Source organism: Crocodylus siamensis, chromosome 4 (genome assembly GCF_052110815.1).
Source record: "Crocodylus siamensis isolate JL-2025a chromosome 4, ASM5211081v1, whole genome shotgun sequence".
Lineage (NCBI taxonomy): Eukaryota > Metazoa > Chordata > Crocodylia > Crocodylidae > Crocodylus > Crocodylus siamensis.
This window is the reverse complement of record NC_143398.1, coordinates 136,354,622-136,368,843: the sequence shown is the minus strand read 5'-3', so window position 1 is coordinate 136,368,843 and position 14,222 is coordinate 136,354,622. Positions and strand designations below refer to the sequence as shown.

At 44.7% G+C, this 14,222-nt stretch overlaps 1 protein-coding gene across 3 annotated transcripts in view; it reads right to left on the bottom strand.

Moving 5' to 3' along the window:
- Window positions 1–14,222, bottom strand: part of VWF (von Willebrand factor) — a 263,892-nt gene that overhangs the window by 189,788 nt on the left and 59,882 nt on the right. For all 3 annotated transcript variants that reach the window (XM_090043875.1, XM_090043874.1, XM_090043876.1), the window contains exon 6: window positions 4,395–4,519. In XM_090043875.1, coding sequence (XP_089900001.1) covers window positions 4,395–4,519 — 125 coding nt within the window. The remainder of the gene's footprint in view (window positions 1–4,394; window positions 4,520–14,222) is intronic.

The following is a 14,222-nucleotide window of genomic DNA, read 5'->3' as shown; positions in this document are numbered from 1 at the left end:
CTGCCCAACGTCCTCACTACGCACTCCTTGACTGCCACATACAGCGCCAGAACGCGCTGGCCCCACAACAGCCCTCAACCCCCCCAAACAATATTTTCTTCCGCCACTACCATGCTTAGGTAACACCCTGTGACTGTTCTGAAAGCAGAGCTCTGTTGACAGCTAGCACAGTTTAGAGCAGTCTTCAGACCTCTATTTCATATTGGGGCACTTTGGCCGCAAGCCAAGGATCGAGGCAGAACACAAGCAGTACCTCTGTACACACCCTTCCTGTGCTGTGCTACATCAAGTGCCTCTTTGGTGAATAACACCAACTTTGGCTCCCATGAATCTAGCCCTCAAAAGACTGGTTGAGAAGCTTTAAGCAAGAGAAAAAGATGAAGATGGCATTTACTAACCAGGGAATAAACTGTCCTGTTGGGTTTTTCTCTTAAGGTCAAATAAAAAACAACAGTCCTGTATTGGCAAAACGACTTGACAGCCTTTATCTTCCCTACACAGTTGCAAAGTAGGAAAATAGTACTATCCCCACTTGTTCAAAGGGGAGTTACGCCACAGGAGGAGGGACAACATTTTTGACAGGCATACCACAAGATAAGCTCTGCTCCCTCCTTGAGGGCAGCTCCAATTCTCTTTCTCTACCCAATCTGCAGCTCTGCTTTCTGCTCCCTGCTCCATCTGCCACATGCTACACACAATGCTGCCTCACATGAACGCTGCGTGTCCCCAGAGGCTGGGGGGGCATGGAGAGCTCTTGCAGGCAGTGGTGCTGTTGGTGGTGGGAGCACGGAGGTGGCAAGCGGTGAGCTTCTGCAGGCAGCCTCAGCACTGTCAGCAGCAGGGGAGGGGGGTGGCAAGTGCTGACCAGTTGTCAGCGACCACCTGCAGACACCATGCAGCAGTGTGGGTGGTGGCCAGCAGTGATTAGGGACTGCCCACAGACACTTAAGGAGATGATCCTTCAAGCCCAAAGGGGGGTAATCCCAACACAGATCAAACGGAGCAGGAAGGCACATAAACCCCATGGCTCACAAAAAGCATCCGGGAATGTCTCCTAGCAAAAAGGGAGGCGTACACCCAATGGAAAGCAGAGGCCATCACCAGGGAGGACTATACTGCGGTTGCACGGGGATGCAGGGGGGCGGTCAGGAAGGCCAAGGCAGAGATGGAACTGGGACTAGCTTCCCAGCTCAAGGACAACAAGAAGTCCTTTTTTAAAAAAATAGGGGGCAAAAAGAAGGTTCCAGGTAATGTGGGGCCCCTGCAGAACACGCTAGGAAATTTGGTCATCACACCAGATGACAAAGCCAACATATTTAACAATTTCTTTACCTTCATTTTCCTAACCAGGAACCGGAACAGTCACCACCACTCTGGGTCCCCCTTAGATCCCAGGGGAGGCTCACCTAGGCCAAGGGTTAGTGAGTAACTAGTTAAGGAACTTCTGGAGGGACTGGATGTATTCAAATCAGCTGGTCCGGACGATCTCCACCCCAGAGTGCTGAGGGAATTAGCTGAGGTCATTGCGGGACCCCTGGCATGGCGTTACGAGCACTCGTGGTGCTCTGGTGTGGTGCCGGAGGACTGGAGGAGGGCCAATGTGGTTCCCATCTTCAAAAAGGGGAGGAAGGAGGACCCGGGAAACTATAGGCCAGTTAGTCTTACCTCGATCCTGGTCAAGCTTTTTGAGAAAATTATTCTGGCGCATATCCACAAGGGGCCAGCAGGGGAGATTATGCTTAGGGGCAACTAACACGGGTTCATTAGCAGCAGGTCCTATCAGACCAATCTGGTGGCCTTATATGACCAGGTAACCAAAACCTCAGATGCAGGGGTAGCAGCAAACAGTCTTCCTGGACTTTCGGAAGGCCTTCAACATTGTCTCACCCCATTCTCATTAAGAAACTGGGGAACTGTGGTGTCGACATTTACACAGTCAATTGGGTCGCCAACTGGCTGGAGGGCCGCACCCAGAGAGTGGTAGTGGATGGGTCATTTTCGACCTGGAGGGATGTGGGCAGTGGGGTTCCCCAGGGCTTGGTCCTCGGGCCTGCACTGTTCAACATCTTCATCAGTGACTTGGACGTGAGGGTAAAAAGCACCCTGTTCAAATTTGCTGATGACACTAAGATGTGGGGGGATGTGGGCATGCTAGAAGGGAGGAATAGGCTGCAATCAGACCTAGACAGGTTACAGGGGTGGGCAGATGAGAATAGGATGGGATTCAACACTGACAAGTGCAAAGTGATGCACCTGGGGAGGAACAGCCGGCACCATACCTACAGGCTGGGGAACTCCTTTCGTGTCAGTACAGAGGCAGAAAAGGATCTTGGAGTCATTATTGAGGCCAAGATGAACATGGGCTGGCAGTGTGCGGATGCAGTCAGGAAGGCCAACCGCACCTTGTCATGCATCCACAGATGCATCTCAAGCAGGTCCAAGGAGGTGATACTCCCCCTCTATGCGGCACTGGTCAGGCCGTAGCTGGAGTACTGCGTCCAGTTCTGGGTGCCGCACTTCAAGAGGGACGTGGACAACATGGAGAGGGTCCAGAGGAGGGCCAGTTGCATGATCAGGGGGCAGCAGGGCAGGCCCTGTGAGGAGAGGCTACGGGACCTGAACCTGTTCAGCCTCCACAAGAGAAGGCTGAGGGGGGATCTAGTGACCTGTTACAAACTAGTCAGGGGGGACCAGCAGGCACTGGGGGAGTCCCTGTTCCCCCAAGCACTACCAGGAGTGACCAGGAATAACGGTCACAAGCTGGCAGAGGGTAGATTTAGGCTAGATATCAGGAGGCACTATGTCACGGTCAGGGCAGCTAGGATCTGGAACCAACTTCCAAGGGAAGTGGTGCTGGCTCCTACCCTGGGGGTCTTTAAGAGGAGGCTAGATATACACCTTGCTGGGGTTGTTTGACCCCAGTACTCTTTCCTGCCATGGCAGGGGGTCGGACTCGATGGTCTGTTCAGGTCTCTTCCAACCCTAGAAACTATGAAACTGCCCGGGGGGATAGGGGGGGAAGTGGCAACTGCCCGCAGCCACCGCTGGCAGTGTTGGTGGCGCCTTTTTCCAGGGGGTGCACTGCCAAGCTCAAGGGGTGCACATGCACCCGTGTGCACTCCCTACGTATCACAAATGGCTGCCTGTGTCACTTGTGCCATGGATTCTACAGGATGGCCATGCCTGGACTAAAAGGATGTCTACACTATTTGTGTCTTCAGTATAGCATAGACAAAAAGATGCCAAAATCACCCCATCCTCTTGACTGGATCCAGGCCATGGGCCAAATGGAGACTTGGCAGTGATAAGACATCAAGTGGCAGTGGGGCAAGCAGCAGCATGGCAAACAACAATCTGTTGGCACAGCCTTCACTAACCCCTATCAACAATAGCCATGCTCCTATAGTCCCAAATTCAATGGGGGGCCCCACCTCCCACTCACCCTGCCCACACATTCCCTGACTCACAAGGAAAAAGGCTCTGTGGCTCAGTGTCTGCCCATTGCCTGTATGTTTGACACCTTGGGTGTAGACAAACCCAAGCTAGTTTTAAACTGGTTAGCTTCAGTATAGGTAACAGTGTAGCCACAACTGCATCACAGGTCAAGCTAACTGCCTGAGTATTCAGCCAGCTTCTCAAGTAGGCATCGCAGCCTACACTGTACTCCGCACTGGTACTGCTAGTGTACAGCACCTACTGATACTTAGCCAGCTTGTTTTAAGTAAACTGGGTTTGTTTACACTACAGTGCTGTCTCAGTGATCTTGGGATCACAGAAAAATGCTTGTTGGTGTTATGTATTGAACTACTGAACGATCTTTAACAAGGCCCCTGAAAGAGGTTATAGTTACTAGTATGGGACTAAACTTAAGCCTTCACCAGCAATGGTTCTGTGGTCCTGTTTTGGGTGTGTACAGAAGTAGCTTTTTTCCACATTTAAAAGTGCTTTATTGCTGTGACTTAACATAAGTGCATGGCTTTACAACACTTTAAAAATGAATGCAATGCTCTAAATTAACCCTTGTTAAATGAGGTATTAAACTTAAACTGCTGTATTTTACAGCACTTCAACAATCTACAAAGTTTTAAATAAATTCTGTACACTGGTTAAATTTCCAAGCAGTGGAAAAGCCCCAGGGGTCTGTGGAACACCCACTGCCTCCAGGCCTGGAAAGCACCACCCCTCCTCTCCAAACCTGGATATCTGCCATGTTTAAGAGCACTGCAGCTTCATAGTGCCAAAAAAATGCTGTAAAATTACAGTGCTGTAAAACATACACAGAGCACCTCTGTATATACCCATGCTGGTTTTGAGGCTCACTTAAGCCTCTGAAAGCCTGAATATACATGGTGCAAAGCACTTGAAATAGCTCAATCTTTTGTTATGGTACCAACCTCGTCTGCCATATCAGAGGAGATGTTGCAAGTACTGCTTGGAGCAGACACTCTCCTGCATTGCTCATCTTCACTGTCCAAAGCCCAGGAGTTTGCAAAATCATAGCTGTTTTTGACCAAGGTCCCTGTGAATCCAAGAAAAGGAGAAGCAGTTGGGTATTTAGGAACTTGAGTAACACAAGACCAGCACCGACTTTGGGAACTTGATATGAGTTAAGCCATGTTTGTAATCACTAAAAATCAACAGAGCTAAGAAAATTCTCCTTTCAGACACCAGACTCTGGAAAACTGCCCTGAGCTGGCATGGCTGAACTCAGTACAAAGCCCTTCTACACCAGCCTCTCCTCAATCAAGGGACAGCCAGGTGAGTGAGTGCTAAGACCAATGAAAGGAAATGCCCATCATTGCTCAACTCTACTGTAAAATATTAGTCCTTTAACAACATTCTAGAAGTTGTTTGATGGACTCAGATTTTCCTCTTTTTTTTAAATCCAAACAACAGAAATGTAAACAAAATGTAAGAGAATTGTAACCAAAATAATTAGATCACTCTCCTCCTAAGGAACAAATGTTCCTGGCAGCTAATGGTTTGTATTTTTCCCCCAGTTCAGGCACTTTCTTTTTATTTTAACCCATTGTATCCCACCATTCTTTGCTGAGAGGGGGAATAACTGGGCCTAAGTCTCACTCACTACTGCCTTGCACTACTTGTAATCCATTTACACCTATGCCAAAATACCACCATTGTGAGGAGTTAGAATTAAACAGTCACTTTGTATTGGCATGTTTGTGCAAAGCTGTGAAGAGTTAATGCCCCACACATCCTGGGAAGCTGTATCCCCAATCTTTCCATTCTGATTTGTTGAGAAGGGAGCTTATTTCTTGCTTTTGCTCACTTCTTCTTTGTCTATCTCCTGATCACACAGAAGGATAACTTTACTTTATATCCCACATAGCTCCTTCAAAGTGGTTATTTCCATACAGGTTTCTCATTTTTGCCAGAAAAAAAGTTTTGTCACATTTGATAGTATTCTAAAAACCCCAGCTCCTGGAGTTATGTGAAAATCCAAAAGAATTTTGTTTTGGATTTAAAAGAAATCCAGTTTTTAAAAGAAAACATCTTTTTTGAGCCGTCATGATTAAACACAAAAGCTTAAAATGTGATAGTTTCATCCAGAAGACATTCATTAGCCCAAAAGTTTTTGTTTGTTTGTTTATTACTGTTACAAAAATTCCTCTATCATTAAGCTAATTTTAAAAAAAAAAGTTTGAGTCCTGACTCATAAATCCTTGAGCTTGACAATACAAAATTTTCTTCCCACACTAGGGACAGGGAATTACTGTATTCATCTTTTTGTGTTGTTTGTACAGTACCTATCGCATGGATGCCTTGCTCCAGGACTGGGGCTGATAACTACCAGTGCAAACACCACACAATAAATGCATTATGTAAGAGAAACTCACCTATTGTTTATTTTCCAGAGTACTAGCCAGTCAAATTATAAGCAACCTATGGCAAGAAAGTCAGCAGAAGAACTCAAAACTTCAAACAAGAGCACTGCAGCTCTTTGCATGCACACATACCCCTCTGCAGAGAAAGGTAGAAGATGCATATGGCTTTGCTCTGAGCAACTCAGTACACACATTTCATGCTATCACTAAAGATCTAGCATATTTTACTAACTATTTATTATTCACATTGCTGCAGTGTCTAGAGATCCCAACTGAGATCAGTATTCTGTTGTGGTAAAAGCTTTACAAATATGCAAGAAGATGCAGAGTACACCCTCTAAAAGACAAGCAAGGGGCTGAAGGGGAAACAAAGTCACGAAAGCTAGACCTAGCTGACTGAGTTCATGCAGCCAGTCTCTCTTGCCTTCTAGGCCAGGAGTTGGCAGCCTAGGGGTGGATCTCACAAGTGGATCCAGGATGTGGACATGTGGCTTCAGCTGCAGGCATTCTCCCCAAGCCACCCTGGAGAGAAGCAGCAGCCTGGTCCTAGCACCTGAGTTCCTGTCACTCAGGGTGAGTCATTTCTGTCTGCAGCTGGAAAAGGTTCCCCACCCTTCTTCTAAACCAGTGCCTAGGCACCAAACCACTCCGCTTCCTAAAGGACTATAACCAGTGCAGCAAGACTTGAAAAACCTGATATAAAGATCCTGTCCATCTCCAATATTAACTGCATTAATGTAACACAATCAATATATTAGGGGGAGAAAACTTCAGAGAAACCAAATGCATGCAGAGGATAATTACTTTAAACACCACAACCCTAAGTCTCTCTCCCTCAGTATCACAGCTAACCTCAAGCCAACCAATCACCATTGAGTCTATACAAGGTGTCCTTTCCAGCCTTTCACATCTCATTGACTGAACATTAATATAGAACTGCCTTCCTAAAGAAAATCCCATTCTCCACTTTACAACTGTTTTGCTAACTAAATGCATCTCCTTGTACAGGGAAGTGAGGATCGTTACCCCCACAATGCATTTCCTTATTCAAAGAAACAAACCAAGCCCCCAAAACTCAGTAAGTGGATAAGCACACTCCGATAGATAATCAGGGAGAAAGGATAAAAAATGCAAAAAATACACATCATTTGTACATAAGGCATTTAGACACGTGATGCTTTCTAAAAACCATCCAAGGTCAGTGAGAAGTCAGTCCCATGTTATAAAGTCATTGTATGGCTACTGTGGTACACTTACAAATCAAGGGTTATAACTATTTGAGCTCATTTCTGTAGATGACTGTTTTCAAGAGGATTCATACTAAGTCATCTTCTGTACATGCCACTATTAACAAGCTAAGTAATTCTCAAATACTTCACATATTTTATAGAATTACACAAAACAAAGAGAAGGGGAGAGAGGAGGAGAATTATCTCTGGTATGTACTGAATGTCAAAGCTTAGATAAGAAAAGAATTCTAGTTACTTGTGTTAAGCATCTAAAATGCAGTAACTTAAGCTACATTTTCCTTCAGGGTATTGATAAGTGAGGGTAGAATAGGAGGGGCACCACTAGGGAAAAAATAAAATATAAATACAATGTAAAATTAAAACACAGTCAAGAAAAGCATGGATGTTTCTAAGCACACAACTAAGACTATTAACAGAACCCTTAGGGATAGTTACATTTCCTGTTCAAACCATACATCCAGCTGTAAAACACAGCTATCTGCTTCTCTTAGAAGATAATTCCTTTTACTTTTTGGTGGTATATTACTTAATTCTGTTTAGAAAGGTCTTTGGGTTAAGCTGATGTGACAGCCCCTGTCTCCCACTTACAGAAGTGCTGTAAAACTAATTTCAACCATTCCTGAATCTTGATCAATTATTTTCTAAAATGCAGCAGTTTCTAACACCACTATTCTTTGTTCCTGGGATGCAGTCTTCTCACCTTTGGCAAACTCCTGGCATTTTTTCTTCCTCTGAATAGCCAAGATTCTGGGAGAACAATTTTCAGTTGTAGATCAAATGAGCATATCAGAATCCCATAACCAATGCCCTTTATACTACCTGGGTGGGATTTTCTAAGGAATTCATGTTGGTCTAGCTTTGAGCTGAAGAAAATGGTAACACTTCCACTGATTTCAACAAAAGCAAAGTTAAATCAACACAGCACTTTAAGCCGTCTTGCATGTATCTAGAAAGCTTGATAAAAGGTTAGGAAGCAGATGCTCTATATTACAAAAATCCCCATGTTGGAAACTAGAACCCAGTGGCTATGTCTACACAAGACACTTACTGAGCAGTAGCTCGTTACTACTGCACAGTAGTGTCGCGTGGCACAAGTCATGATGCAGTAGTAACGAGCTACTGCACAGTCAGTGTCACCAAGGACCTATGCAGGGAGAGGTGCTACTGTGCAGTGACACTGGTTACTGCACAGTCATTTAATACTTGGGTACTGTGCAGCCAGCATCTCAGGTAGATGCAGTCATTGTGCAGCCATGCAGCCAAAGCTACTACTGCCAGGGCTGGATTAACCCTTTAGTGGGCCCTAGGCAAACAAATTTGTGAGCCCCTACTTAATCCTATTTTTTTTCCACTCAATAATTATAATATGCAAAATAAGCAAACTGAGCCCCTTCTTCACTTATGGCCCTAGGTATGTGCCTAGTTTACCTGTGTGTTAAATCCAGCCCTGGCTACTGCCAAGGCTTCTTGCTGGGTGGAAAGTAGAGTCACCTCACACCTGTTTCCTGGCAGCACCAGGAAATATTCTAAACGTTTTAGGGAGTTGGCAGCTTCCACTCTGAGCTGCTCAGAGCTGTTCTCATGCTCACAGTGGTTATGACCTCAGAACTCCTGTTATCAAAGCTTTTTTTGGTTGATCTGATTCCGCATTTACTCCTGTGTAAACATTGTTCCCCTGTTTTTGTCTGCTATGAAAACACTTCTCACTGGGTTGTATGCAAGAAAGGTTTCCTCATTCAGAGAGGAAGTCTTTACATAACTCTGAGGTTCAGCAGACCGGCACTGAGCACTTTCGACAGAGCACACCTCTATGAGGAGTCTGAAGACAGGGGCGCTCGCTTTGATTAGTTACTTCTGAAAACTGAAATAGGTGCCCTGATCCATTTATCTTGAATCAGCACTTTCAGAAGGTAGGGTGTCAATGAGAACAGTTTTGCCATTAACATACAGGATTGGGAATCAGAAGACCCTACCTGTATTTCTGGATTTGCTACTGATTTCCTACGTGACCCTGGACCTATCGTGAAACCTCTCCATGGTTCACTTAACTCATCTGTAAAAATATGAGCAGCGACACTTGATTCCCTGTGTTATGTCTTATTGTGTTTTCTTTGTACTGTCCCTTTCAAGCCAAAGCCCTCATGTTCATCACTGCAGGGTTCAGTTTTCTTGTGGCAGTTTTGCAGCACCGGGGACTTCATGTTCTCTGCCACAAGGAGCCAGAGGCTTTCTTGGTTCCCCTCCCATCACAGGACTGGACTGTGTCAAGTCAGAGGCAAAGCAAGTATAGGTTCTGCATACATCTACTGAGAGCAATTGTTAAGATCCACGCTGGATATGATTCCAGAGATTCCAATAATAATTAACTGTTAGTTCAACTCAGGGGTGCCCAGAGTGTTGTTGCTGAACTCACAACTTATCACCCTGCCAAAGGGTGTTGTCTGTGCCTGCTGCCACTTTTTTTTTTTAAATAAACAAGCCATTTGTTAAAATTACAGCTTCAGATCATCCCAAATAACGTGGGAATATGACTCAGATTCAATTAAAGATATTGCTCAAAAGAATATATATATTCTTTCAATTAAATTCAATTAAAGATATTGATCAAAAGAATATAGATATATAGATATAGATATCAAAACTGCCAGGCTATGCTGAATCCTTTTCACTCTGTCCTCAGCCTAAGTAATAATGATTTATTGGTACAAATTGGAACATGTTTAACAAGAGAAATGGAAAGAGCCCTACCCTCAAACACCCTACAGGCCAATGAAAAGGATATTATCTTAGGAAGTGGGAGACCTCAGTGCAAATCCCAGATCTGAGTAAGGCAGAGACAGGGTTGAATCAGGGTCTTTCATATGCCAGGCAAATGCTTTAAACATAGGCTTACTGAGCCAAAGGAGAAGGACAGCCTCCCTCTAATGTACTGGGAGCAGTGAAAAGCACCCTTGGTAATCTAACACTTCTCTGATTTATTAAAAGTGCCTGAAAACACAAATTTAAATTATTTAATTCCAACCAAAACAAAAGGTTTTGTTTGACCTGCCCTCAAATTCCTTTCAATTAATCAAAAATATCTCTCTCCCCGTCTCAAAACAGCCACCAAACCAAATAAAATGTTTTTACAACCCTACTTACAAGCCTTCCTCTGCTGCTATTTCGAAGGCACCTTAGGATCCATTATGTAAATGCACAGTTGCATTGTTATTTGTGTAAATGTGTATTGCTTCTGGAGAAGCAACACAGTAATCTTTTGATACTCCTTGGAACACTGGATTTCTTACACGGACATGATATCTTTCTACTACTGTAACGCTCATCTACTGTGCAATGGCATGATATACTCCTCATTTCAGCAGTTTGAAGACTTCTATGTGCTGCCAATTCCTAGCCTCTGAATTAGAGCAGGCACAAGACATCAGGCCCTTGTCCAAAATGTGGCTGTGTGTATTGCTTTATTGTGAATGTTTTTGCTATCTGAGAGGTTCCCAGCTCTACATTTCCTATTGCTGTCCTGACTAAGGAATCCATGTTTATAGTGAGTTACCAGACTTTATTTACTTTTTTGTAATGTAAATGTTTGTATATGAAGTTATCCTCTTGAAAGCAAGGGACTTGCTAGCTAAAAAGCAGCAGAAAGCAAGCTGCTATGCACCAGTGTGCCTTGAAATTAACGTGTAACATTTCAGCACCCACTCTCAGAGTATCTCTGAAGGATGATCCATTGGTTAAAGCAGTAGGGTAGGACTGAAAGGACTCAGAATCAAGCTGTATGCTCTGCCACAAACTTCCCACGTGATCTTATCCAAGTCACTTAGCACAACCCTGTGCCTTGGTTCCCCACCAACATAACGTAGATAACTATCCTGATCAGGAGCACAGGGGCTGTAAAATTAACCCTTCATGTGCCATATGTGGCTCACAGGCCATCAGTGGGCAGTGAGCAGGAGAAGGAAGAAGGTAGAAAAGGAGCATAACTAGGGAAGTATCCTTGTCAGCCTAGCAATCATCAACTGTTATGATGCCCACCCCCTAACACGAGCTACTGGAAGAAAACATAAAATTAGAGCACCTGGCAGACTTTATTTTTCCTTGAGGTCCAGTTTAGGGGCCAAGTTCGAAGCAGTGTCAAAGCCAACCTTTGGCTGTCACGCGCTTACTGTCTGCAGCAGCAGAACTCAGCTACAGTCTCTTCTGCCACTTCTTGCTCTTTCTCTGATCCCAATCCTGAAAAGCACCAAGTGCTTAATATACTGTTAGACAAGGTTCTTTGGGTGAATCTGGTATCTTTTATTAGACCAACTGAATAGTTGGAGAACAATATTCAAGCAAACTTTTGCGTTCAAAAACCTTTCGTCATGCTAAGGAAGTTTCAGCAGTTGATGTGTGCTCTTCCTAGATGGAGGAGCACACATCAACAGCTGAAACTTCCTTAGCCTGACGAAGGGTTTTTGAATGTGAAGGTTTGCTTAAATATTGTTCTCCAACTATTTAGTTGGTCTAATAAAAGATATCAGATTCACCCAAAGAACCTTATCTGCCTATGTCCTTAGACCACCACAGCTACAACCTACACCCCTGTAATATACTGTTAGGAGTCCAAGTTCAGTATCTCTCTGGATCCAGATCTCATGAACCTCTTCTCCCACTTTTATTCAGTATCTTTTTCCAATACAATTTAGTCTTGCTGCAGTTATCAAAACAAATCCAAACTATAATTACCTTCCAGAGATTGGAGCAAGTACATCTAGTCCAAAAGCAAAAATACAAGCAAAGGGTCAGCAGCAGTTGACAGTGGCACTCAAGGCAATAACAATGTAGGCTGCAGGATCAAGACATATTAGAGTGACCATGCCAATCTCTGCATTGTTATGTGAGAACCTGCTTCCTGAAGCTGGATTGACTCTTATCAACCCAAGCCATTCTAATCAGACTAACTGAAAGAAAATGAACAAATGAAAAGGAGCAGGCAGACTGTTCATGTTAACAGTTAACTCTCATGCCTTTATATTCAACTTACATGAACTACTCTGTAGCTCATGCTAACATCAGTCCCTCTCCTGTAAACGAACCTGTTTAGTTAACACAGTGGTGCTCAACCTACAGGTTGCAGGCAGATCCAGCCCATGGCACAGAGGATCAGAAGAGAGCAGCTCAGTCAGGTACACCTCCTTCCCTGCCATGTACAGTGCTGCCGATCCCCTCTGCAGCCCTCCTGCTTTCTCCCTCTCCTCTCCTCTAAGCCAGGTGCTGCTTATTTCCTTCCTCCCTTTCTCCCTGTTCCTCTCCCCCATGGCAGCCAGTTTACCAGGATAAGCTCTCTTCTTCTCTCCCTCTGACATTGGCAGCCACCTTCCTCTCCCCTATTGAAAGGAAGTGGTGACAACCAGGTCATTTGGCCCCCTACTCTAAAAGGCTGAGCAGCAGTGGTATAGAAGACTCCTTGTGCCCACAAACAGACACAGGGTCCACATGAAGTTAACAGGAACAGTGATGAATGGGTGGCCAGACAGCACAGGAAATTCTTCCTTGTCCTTTCTATTCTTTTCTCCAATTTTTTTTTTTATGTTTCTCATAAAACTCCTTTTTCAGGCACTTTACTACAAAAAGACAGGCTTTCTGGAAGCCACCATGTTTTCAATTGAAGGACTTGTTCTTTCAGTTTGAGTTAATACATATGGAAGTTCACCCACTTGCAGTGGAAGGAAATCTTTGACATTTTAAGATTGGCAGTTCATGTTTGTTTTTTCCCACTGTTACCATAACCAAAAGAGATAGCAACACAACTTCCTAGCCTCAGATCCACAGATCATTTCTTGCTTCCCTCATATCACTTTATCAATACTATAAAAGGGCTCCCGAGTCCAACACCAGTCCTGAAACCTATAGAAACTGTGGCATGATGAGTTAGAGCAGTCCTCCTAACACAACAGACATTTGCCTATTGGGTTTGGGATGGGGGGAGAGGCAGATAAGTCAAGCTCCACTTCAGAGCTGATCAAGCAAAGGAGCCAGTCTGAAGCACTGCCACCCCCCCCCACCACACACACACACCACTCCAGTGCTACCTGCAGGATGGGAGGGGGGAAAAGGGTAGAAGAGTGAGCTGTGGGTTGGCATTTGCCTGGCCTGAGCTGGGGGGGGAAGGGAAGGGGGGCTTGAGGGGCCATGAGGCAGGAGGGTCTCCAATCCACCCCCCACTCCACCTCAGGCCAGGGAAACCTCAGCCCACACCTCTCTCTCCCCCCTGGGTCTTGATCAGCCCAGCCCCATCACATGACAGACTGATCCTAGGGAACAAAAGTTCCCTAAGGCGCTTTGAAGCAGAGAGCCTTCATCTGATCCCTCATTTGATGAGGGTTAATTTGTTGCATGATCAGCCACTTTTAAAGTACTCTGCAGCTGTGCACATGTGTCACGACATGGCTGCACAGCACTTGCAGGCTGCCAATAGCATGACAAATGTATCTTCTGTCTGAGCCAAAGGGATCCCTCAGCTCCACAAGGACAAGCTTGTGTGTGGAAAAAGGGCGGACACAGGAATGGAATAGGAGCCTTCAGAGACATATCACCTGAGGGAGCTAGGCAAAGGGCCCAAAAGATTACCCTTCTCTTTTGCAGATATCCTAGCCTCCTTTTCCCCAGCCCCAAAAGTTAGAAAGAACACATCTCTTGACTTCTCTACACTTGTGGAAACCCTACTTGTACCCTACCCAGCTGCCCAATATGTGGAAAAATTAGAAATTCCATGTAAATCAACTCACTCCCTTTTGATTCCTGCTCCACCCAAAGATTAAAATCAACTCTCTGGCAATGACAGCAGTATTTCTGGTCATGCAGCTCTGAGGGAGTCAATTAACTTCCTGACTCATTATAAATCTACCTGATCCCTTCTAAACTCTTCATTCTACAGGTGTTAAAGAGCCTCTCCCCTTTTTAATGGTCTTGATGTTCCACCAATCAAGTCATTTTTTCTGCAATTCTGCTGTGCTATTAACAGCTCCTGGTAATACAACTGGCATTTCATAGCCCTGCAGAATGTTTTCAACTATAGCTAAAAACCATTAACTCAGGTGTGTAAATAATTTTCAGAGAAGCATTGGATGCTCTGCCAAGATGCTCA